Raw genomic sequence first — 10,435 nt, forward strand, 5'->3', positions numbered from 1 at the left:
TTTTTATCAAACTCAAAACCGTCTTCGACATGTTTGAATACATATTGCTGCATTTATATATCATTTTTATGTAGACCTCCATTATAGAATTCAACTTAAAAATGGTATAATTTCAGGTTCAGAGATTGGAATTAAAGGATCATGATGAGATTGTAGCTCGATTAAAGGAACAATTGGCCATAGAAAGGGAGAGAGCTGTCCAGGAAGAAAGAATGAGGTGCGAAGCTAGGCTCAACCAGCAGCTTGCACAGGCCGTTATTAAAGCTGATGCCGACAAGCAGGTCAGTTGATGGTTTTGGTTTTAATAAAAGTATTTATATACCTATCCTTTATAGACACATTTGATTATTGTGGAATATTTTTAATTTCTTTCAATTATCATTGATAATGCCCCATAAGCCTAAAAAGATATTGAAAAGTACTGGATATTATCCCAAGAATCCATACCAACCTTTGCATTTCTGAATCAGCATCCCATTATATTTTATTCTATACTTGGCATGTATGTAACATAACTCTGATATGTTTTCTCTGAATAATGAAACAAAGCAATATATATTATTTTATTAGAATTTTTTATTATTTATTTGTTACTAATATTATTTTTTTAATGCTGTTATTTTACTTATATATTTAATTAATTATATTGCTATACCTTAATTATAAAGATTTAATTATTATTTCTTAATCCATTTCCTTTAGTATACATTTTGATGGTAAACCTAATAAAGTTTGTGTAATGTGCTTCCTTAGGTATGAAATTGTCATGACGATTACAGATTTTATAGATTTGTTTGCTATAGAGACCTGTTAACTATCAATTATTCGTGCATTATAATTTCTAAAAAATCTTTATTTCATAGTTCTATATTAATGTATTATCTATGGAAGGTAATTAAATTTAGCAAATTTAAAAAGTTGAACTCTTTATATGTTGTTATCTAATCTATTTTACTCATCTAATCTCTTTTACTCATATTGTATTTTTCAATTTTTCCTATGATAAAAACTCACAATTATAGTTTTTTTTTTTCTTTTGTTTTGTTTCATTAAAATATAGAACATGTCTATATTTATCGATTTATAGAACATTTACATTTATTGATTTATAAAACATATCTTACAAGTACATCTCCTTAGTTGAGGGTGATTGTAGAATTATCCTTTTTCCAGGCTCTGTTCAATGAATCTTTTCGCCGTTTTTTCGATAAGAAATTTGAAAGTATGAGGTCACTCTCTCAAGATTTTGACCTAAATAGATCAGATCTTTTTGGAGATACACAAATGTAAGTACCTAAAGTCTACTGTTAAGGGTAATTTTAAATTGTTTTTCTTTAAAATAGCCATGTCTTATATCTCTTTGTTTTGATTCGTTTTGGATGTTGTTTTGAAAAATATTATAATTTCTGATCAGGTTTTCAGATGCCCTGATGAAAATACCCAGTTCTACTGAGGAAAAGATCAACAAGATTGACCTAGTAAAGAGCATGGCCTCATCTTCATCACCTAAATCTAGGCAGAAGGAAGCTAGTCCATCATCGTCAATCGTAACAATGTAAACAGCTTACCTAACCAGTTGTCTTAAGGATATTTTTTTTCATTTTGATTATCATTACATTATTACAACTTTCTCACTATTGAAAATATGCAGAGGATAGGAGAAGGAAAGAAGGAAAACAATGTTGAATTGTGAATCTTAAAGTCAGTGTATAGAGTTTTAACTTCATTAAGGTACAGAATGGATATAGCTAGTATTAAAGATTGTTAATTGTACATTGATATAATGAGTTTAATGAAAATCATAAACTGTTTTGTAAAAAAAAAAAGTGTAACAGTGATATAAATTTGTAACTCCTGTCTGTTGATATTAGCAAAAAAGTAGCCATATCACCCCATTTTAAATGTGCTATTTCAGTTTTGTACAACTTTTAATTTTTGAGCTAGGGTGACCACACACCCAGACCTTTTTGGGAGCAGTTGCAATCAGGAGAAAGATTTATTTTTTTAATATTTCCGTTGATAACTGGAATTCAAAATTATTCACGATTTCAATACCTTACTGTGTATTTCTTATATAAGTAAGTGAAAGTATAAGTATATATTTGTATTGAACCAAATTATTTTCGAAAAAGAAGGAACAAGAGTTGAAGAAATGACATAATGCCATACTTTGTTTTCTAGGATGCTATAATTTACAAAGAAAGTGGAAATCTTTGTTCTATTACAGTCAAAATAAGAGTATAAACCAATTCATTCATCTTAATTTTATAGTACTAATAGCTTAGTATTTTTAGTTAGTTTTAATTAATAGGATTACAGCTTAAACTTTTATCAGGTAGTGGTTAAATTTATTGTTTTATAGAGAATCTAATCAGTCACTGGTCCGTGATGCAGCAACCAGCCCTGAACCTTCACCTAGAAAGTGCCGAGTGTCCAAGGAAAAATTGGTAAACCTGCTTAAAATTATTATTAATTAAATATGTTTAGTTTATATACACTAGATATTTTCTGAAGGCAGCTTGGACCTAAGTTATTATGTTTTTGTATTGGGAGTTTGTGAATTAATATTGGAAAAAATTTAAAAAAAATTCAAAATCCTGAAGTGTTTCACCATAAAAATGTTATATGGGGTACAGAAACATAGTAAATTGGTAATCCATTTAATACAAAACAGCTCTGGTCATGAATAGTATGAATATTAAATTTGAAGTACCAAGCAAAATTCCTGATATTTGGATGATAAATGTAATGAGGTAGTAGTTAGTGTAGGTAGGCCTTCAATATATGTATTTTTTTCTATTTCCCCCTTCCTCGTCATTTCTGACATACAAGAGGTTGAAGGAGGGTTTATCTACCTTATTCTAACCAGAATGGGGGAGCCAAGTTTTCATTCTGTTGGGTCACCACAGAATGAAAGTCAATCCTCCTCTCCTCACCTGTGGCTGGATTCGAATCGTTGCTGCTGCAGTTACAACGTTGCTCAGGTAGACGACTCAACTCCCTTGGCCTCAAATGGTCTCGATAACCCTTGGGCTGGCATCTATCCAGAAATTATCATAACTCTCCTTGTGAAAATGTGTTATGTATGGCTAAAGCTGTGGAGATGTTGGAGGTACCCTATCTCACATGCTCTGATTTAGCCCTGTGCAGTATTCTTGTTCCTATACATGAAAATTGAACCTTAAGGTCATTGATTTCACCCTCAAAAATAAATTCAATTGGAATGTCTAAAGATTCTCAAATGCTTTCTATGGCCAAATTGCTAAGGAATATATAAGTTTCTCCCCTTTGCAACATTCTTGTTCCTAAACATGAAAATTGAATCTAAAGGTCATTGGTTTTATATCTAAAAAGAAATTCAATAGGAATCCCTAAAAGTTCTTAATGTGCTTTCTATTGCCAAATGGCCGATGGTGACTGCTTTTAAGAAAACAATTAATTGTTTTGTTACAAGTTAGAACCAGTGTTTTTATGTAATATTACCTGAATATTATATGTTATTTGTTTTTTTGTAATGTTCTCTTATATAGTTAATTTATTTAAGGCATTTTGTTACAGTCAGAGAGTACTAATAGCCTCATTCAGCAGGGGAAAATCAGTGTTGGATCGTAAGTTTTCTTTTTATTACATGAAATTACAATTAGTTATTCACATATTATTAATATTTAATTATGAATATCTTGCATTCAGATGTAACGAAGGTGATATCGTATTAGTCATTTGGGATGAAACTTTTGGAACATATACGATACTTCAAGAGACAAGTTCTTACACTTATTTTCTTCATCTGGATTCTCTATGTTCATTAGGCCTAAGAGGTATGTTTATTATTTTTTTAACTATAATTTATGTAAGGAAGTTAGTGTTGCTTCAAAATTTAGGTCAAATCATAGCACATTGAAATTAGTGGACGGCATCTGATAATATTGTTTACAGGATCATTTTTATACTAATGCCCTACTTTCCTCCAAATTTAGACCAATTGGATGAGCTGTTTTTGATATAATGGTGTGCTGAGGAAAATATGTTTATGTATGCAAAAATAATAGACCGAATCTGATAAAATCAATATGGAACTGAGTAGGTACAACTTGCACAATCCCTGATAATTTGACTACATACTGTCATAAAACCAAATATGTTCTATCATAGATCTAAAATGTGAGTGAATTTTGATTCTAGGGACATAACTTTTTTCATTATCTCTATTAATACAACTTTAGGTAATAAAGTAATAAAAATTGCAGAGGCAATTTTTGTATGTCATTAAGTGTAAACAATGAGTTCATGTGAATCTGAGTAGTCTGCCAAGCAGGAGACATCCATTTAGCTATATTGAGTACTAATAGACTCCTTGTAGGATTCTTATTCTGATGTATCTTAAAAAATTGAACAGTTTTTCTACAACCAATACTTCTTCAAAATTCTTCAACCTCTCACCTATTATTTATCAGAGGAAGTTTTCTTTGTATTAATATTTCTGAAAATATCAAGAAATCCAAGCATTCTGTCATCCTTCACATTCCAATAATAATTCCGAAACTTCTGTACTAACCTCAAGCATCTTATCTCACTTCTATACTTTTTTTTTTATCCCCTACATTGCTGTTAGCATAGCTGGAGGTTATAATACTGGTTAAAAACCTATTCTAATCAAGGTAGGAAGGTTGAGTTTTCATTCCATGGAAGCTACCATTAAATTTAAATCATCCAGGCCAGGCTGGTTTCGAAATGGTGCCACTGCAGGCACTAGGTTGCTTAAATGGCTCTTTAACACATTCAGCCTCACCGATAATAACCCAATGTTTCACTCGTAATTGTTATTGTTGTGTTGCTGAAACCAAAAATTATCTCTAGACCTGCATCCAGTCCATCTCCAAACTAAACATAAAACCATTTCGTAAAATATTGCTCCATATCTTGTGAACCTTTTACCAATCAAACGAATATAAAATACTAATGAATGTCCAAGACCTGAACAGTAATGCTATATTATAATTTTATTTATTTTTACCATCATTCTAATCCCTTATTTTTCTAGCAGCAAATCCACGTAAGCAGTATGTAATTGGTGAAGTGGTTAATAAGGAATATTGCCAGGCAAAGAAGGTAAAGTTATTTAACCTCATGAAATATTTTAAATCTTATTTGTTTTGGAATACGATGTAGATTTATTAATGTATCTTACAGGCTGAGAACAGGTATAATGTTCCTGTTGGTTCAAGGTTTTACAGAGTGCGTGTGAGGCCTTTGCAGGCAAAGGGCCACACAGCACCTCAGCATGCCCACACTGCATCATAAAGTTCATCCATAAAATGATCCTGCAGAACAGCAATAAATGTTCAATAGTCTTCTCCTCATCCTTAAAAGGAGGGGCCTCGTGAGTATAATCATCTTAAATTAATCTAAATACTGAATTTTACGTTGTTAGTATTCATAAGGTTTTAGTTCAGTTAACCTGTTGGTATAAGTTTATACATCCACTTGTACATTACACACTTACACAAGCCCACAGAACACATACCACATGTATATATTATTTTATATGCCATAATATAAGCATATGTCTAAATGTTTTGTATGTGTAACGCACATATAATTAATTGTATATTATTTGTACATAATTTTTAGCTATTGATTGATATACTATTGTTTTTTTTCTGTAGTTTTCCTATTAGTTTGTGAAAGACTTACCTTTTTGTTGACCTTAGTAATATGAATACATTGTTATATTGAATTGTACATACTATTAAATAGTAATATTGTTGCAATATTTTTGCATTAGGGAATGAGTAATTTTATTATAAGTCTATGTAAATACTTTAATTTGTTTTCTCTTTTGACTGAATAGAAAAAGTTTAAAAATAGAATGTGTCTATTGTATACAATACTTCTGTATACTTTTTTTAATATTTATTTTTAATCTTCACTAGTTCATTTATATTTTATGAAACTAATTCCTCAAGTGCCTTCAAATGTTTTGAAATAATTTTATTTGAGTTATTCTTATATATTATAGCATCACTTTAATGCAATGTTTGCATTATAATTTAAATTCTTTTGCTGCCAATATAAGTTCCTAGGAGTAGTCGTCAGTTAAGTCCGTGACAATTAAATGCTTTTTGTTTTTCCTGTGTCTTTTCATGTATTAACTTAATAAATATTTTATGTTATCTTATTTAATTGAAATTCAAAAATAAAATAATGAATTTTATAATCCATTTTATATATAATTGAAAATGTGTGCCTGATTTGTATCTATTTGTACCTGACCAGCTACCAGACAAAATTACCTGATTCTCTTTGATTTCTACAATTTTTAAAAAACTTTTTCTTGCTAAGTGTTTAAACACAGTATTAAGTGTGGAGATGAATTTTGTTATCATGGGATCAATAACTGAAATCATCTATTGTGTGACTGTTTTAAAGGTAATTTTATGCATTGTACTATCTGTTCAGGAATATAGACTTATTTCTTGTAATTACTTGTGTGCTTCCATTCAGAATGCTTTGATTTTTTTTTTTTTCATTAAAGTCATAATATATAATGTGTATAACTGAAGATTGTTGAGTATCTTTATCTTGCATGATTGATTAATGAATGAAAGAAAAAATTAATGTTATAGGCATGCTTGTGAGTAACACCCTTTTCCACCATAATAAATTTTGCTATGAAGTAGTGTGCTTTGGTATCCTAAGAGTGTATAAAGTATGTACGAGTTTATTTTCACTGTGATAATGAAAATGACTACTATCTCTATATATTATATATAGCTCATATGTGCTAATAAATATCTCCTCGCGCTCATCAGGAGTCCAGTCATGTTATATAAAGTGTGATTTATAGAATTTAATTTTATACTTATAATAAGAGTTATTTTTTATTGGCCACTTTATGCTACCGTTATTTGTGTTGTAACTAATAAAAGAAATAGTACTTAATCTTTATTCTTTTTCTTTATAGGTGATAATGTAATTAAATTATCTAAAACATGGTGATAAAATAGTCTGATAGTGAGTGATAAATACCTAGTTATTGTTTAGTATTTTCATGGTAGAATTTATATTGTATTGCAAACTTTTTGTAAATTATAATTACATGTATATATAACTAAAAATTATGATACTTTTTGTAAATAAAACTTGACCTTAATATTTCCAGATGAAAGCTTTATTTTTATGTCTGGGAAACTTCATGTTCAGTATCAATCAAAATGACAAATTAGTAATAATCTTTTTGCATTGTAGGATTGTCTAGTTGTTTAATCAAAAGCTCAAATTAATAATTTTTGTGCGCTTCATATTTTGAGACTTTGCCAACCCTTTGTCTACCGTTTATATGTAGTTATTCCTGAAAAAAGGTTTCATAATTACATATTTCTTTTAAATTTATGCTTATTTCATTTTTTAAATATCTTATTTTTAAAAACAATATAATGATAGTTATTGTTGTGATGTAGTTAACCAAATGAAGATACCAAACAAATAGAATTTAATAATTAATTTCAAAATGTGTAAAATTTATGTCAATAAAATGATTTTTGTACTTGTGTTATATTCCATTGCCTAATTCATTTACTCTTGTCACCAATGCTACACACAAATACTAATATTTTTTATCATTTAATTGTACCAAATCATTTGATCCATGGCGGATTTCAGGAGACTTTATCTATTATCTTCTCTTATCCAGATTTATTATTATCTAGTTGTACCAATATCAAGTTGTTGACGTTCAGATCTAGGTCTAAAGCAAGTCACTTGCCACACCATTCTCATACATACATTTAACCTCATTCATCATTATTTGAGACAGCCTTCTGATTTCTTCGCTATACCTATCTCCACAGTTCTTGCCTTTCTAAAATGTAAGCATTTTTATAGTACATGAATAGATGATGGGTCAGTATTTTATGCTATCTGCCCTTTTGCAACAACTGATGTATGAATATTTCAACAATGATTTATTTTCCACTCCTGAAACCTCTCAGCATATGGTAGGAGCTTCTGATTTAACATATCAGGTTGGAGATGAACTAGTGAAACACTGGCAGCAGAAAGATTCTCTTGCACAATAAACTAACTGGCCCCCACTGGCTTTCAGGGTTCACCGGTGTTAAAAAGAAATGAACAAAATTCTGTGAAAGCACTATCTTCAGTAAAACAAATAAAAATAACTTACTTTGTGATAACTATTGCAAACTAAAAGATCTTACATTAAATTATGCATTTAAATATATTTATTTTCTTTCTGTTTTGCCTAATAAATGTAATAGTGATTTTGAGCTATTAGTTTGTTTTCTACTGTTTTGTCAATGCTATTCTGCACGTCATCCAATTATCTCAACTTTTGAGATAAAATTGAGTTATTTTGTTTTTATTGCAACTTAATTTTTATCTAATTTATGTGTTAAATTAATATTGAAATTTCTTCTTTTATACACTTGGAAATAACCACATAACCGACTGTTGGATAAGGATTCTGTTGTAATTGCCTCTCACCAACCTAATTAAGTATATCATTATTAAGAGGTCAAATTGAGTTTTGTAAAGTTGTTTAATCCGATGCCCGTAAGTACAGAAGTAATTGTAGAGAACACGTTCCTGTGGTTTTTGTTTATTCCAAAAAGGATCTTCTAATTGTAGTTTGGTAAATTCTGGTATCAGAACATTGGCTTACTTAAATAATACTATAAAATTAACAGACAGCTTATGTGTATAGAAGCCAATCTAATCTGCTATACATCTAACCAATTAACAAAATACCATTGCAAAAATATTAGAATTTGTTAGCTTGGTTTGGTTTAGTCCTAGCTGACAAAATTATGTTTTCCCTTAAAAATTTACTGATGAAAAAACTGTTTAATATTCCAAATAAATTTCAGAATAAATTAGTTGAAAAATTAAGGACTTAGTAGTGTGATTTAGTAATATCTAGAGACAACTTCTAATAGGGAATTGTTACTTTGAAGCTGTTTCTTAAAACTACAAACTTGCCAAACCATTGGCAATTGGACATAATGTTGACCTCTTTGATAAACAAAAAATACAGTATCTTTAGAATGAATAAAATATATATCCAATTGTAGACCTTTGAAATATATATAATACTCTTAGAGATAGGAAATCAACTGCTGTGAACTAATTAAAGCAGTAATAAATGATAGTATAAGTAGAAATTTTGAATTTCCCGCCACTTGAGCTTGTTTTGTTAACTATTACCATTTAATTAAGTAATAATGATGTTTCAGATATTCGTTGTTAAAACAATTTAATATATTACGGTATATTATCTCTTAATTATTTTATATATTAATTACCGATAGCTGACAAGACAGCTGCATTCGATTGGTAACTAATCATGAGGGCATTCTTCTTCACTTTTGTCTGATGGGTTTCGCGCTAAACGTTCTTCAGAAATTTATGATTAATGTGGTTCCTCACAATTATGATTTCAGGTTTTACCATTTATATATATTTTTAATAAGTTTTCAGTTACTATTTTCAAATAGCATTCGTGCTATAAATTAAGTTGTATATGATGTTGTGGCTTGGTATCTTAAATGTAATGTTACTCATATGGTAGGTAAGTCATGAACTATATTTATTTATTACTTCTTTTTATGTATTTATTCTTTTTATAATCATACATTAGACATAAGAAATTGTAAACAGTGCCAACGATACGTACTCACAAATTATGTGCTCTCGAAACTTCATGATTTTATCTTTCTTTTCGTCTTTTAGTTTTCGTTTTACTTTACAAATGAAGCATAACGCCTAAAGGAAATAGTTCGTATCTTTGAGTCCTATAAAAGAATATGAGAAAGACATGACTTGTCCCGTCAGACCTCATTTCAAAGGATATACTGGAAGATCGTTGATCGACAGTAAGGAAGTAGTCTGGGTATGGTAAAAAAAAAAATAAAATTAGTAATTAAGTAACTATTAAATGTGAGCCATCGTTTCCCCCTCGTTGGCTAACATTAAATAGTTCAATTACTTTTAATGTACCCGAACCATCATCCTTTTATACTTATTTAATAGAAATAAGTCGAGTGAACCTCCGCTCTGTCCTTGTGTTTATCATCTTTGGACAACTGCTACTGAGCTATTGCAACACCTCCTTTTCCATAATAAACCAGTTTAGGTTAAACTGCAATTATAAAGTAATTTTAATTTGTCAAGTTAAAGAAAAAACATTTGCGTTTTTCATTTTTCTTATGATATTCGAAATGAATTTACTTTCTTATACTTTAAAGTATTGTCTTGATCGAATTATTAATGTAGACATGAGAACCTAAAGTAGAGAACGTGACAAAAAAAGTTGGCTTGTTTTGCATTTTTTGCTTGTTTTTTCAAAAATATTAATTTTACCTAGAATGAACGACAAGGTGAGAATCAAAAAAGAATTCGACCTCTAAGTTACAATTAC

The 10,435-nt window shown here is 29.5% G+C and overlaps 1 protein-coding gene across 8 annotated transcripts in view; it reads left to right on the forward strand.

Moving 5' to 3' along the window:
* Nucleotides 1-7,557, forward strand: part of Atg17 (autophagy-related 17) — a 41,893-nt gene extending 34,336 nt beyond the window's left edge. For 7 of the 8 annotated variants that reach the window (XM_014423676.3, XM_014423678.3, XM_014423679.3 and 4 more), the window contains 8 exons: nt 117-281; nt 1,174-1,286; nt 1,415-1,555; nt 2,363-2,447; nt 3,559-3,608; nt 3,691-3,818; nt 5,042-5,109; nt 5,191-7,557. In XM_014423676.3, the coding sequence (XP_014279162.1) occupies nt 117-281; nt 1,174-1,286; nt 1,415-1,555; nt 2,363-2,447; nt 3,559-3,608; nt 3,691-3,818; nt 5,042-5,109; nt 5,191-5,301 (861 nt within the window). In that variant the 3' untranslated portion in view covers nt 5,302-7,557. The remainder of the gene's footprint in view (nt 1-116; nt 282-1,173; nt 1,287-1,414; nt 1,556-2,362; nt 2,448-3,558; nt 3,609-3,690; nt 3,819-5,041; nt 5,110-5,190) is intronic. The other variant, XM_024359097.2, reaches the window with a different exon arrangement.
* The last annotated feature ends 2,878 nt before the right edge of the window (nt 7,558-10,435 follow it).

This window comes from Halyomorpha halys, unplaced genomic scaffold, assembly GCF_000696795.3.
Source record: "Halyomorpha halys isolate HHAL.00 unplaced genomic scaffold, Hhal_1.1 Scaffold434.1, whole genome shotgun sequence".
In the NCBI taxonomy this organism is placed as follows: Eukaryota; Metazoa; Arthropoda; class Insecta; order Hemiptera; family Pentatomidae; genus Halyomorpha; species Halyomorpha halys.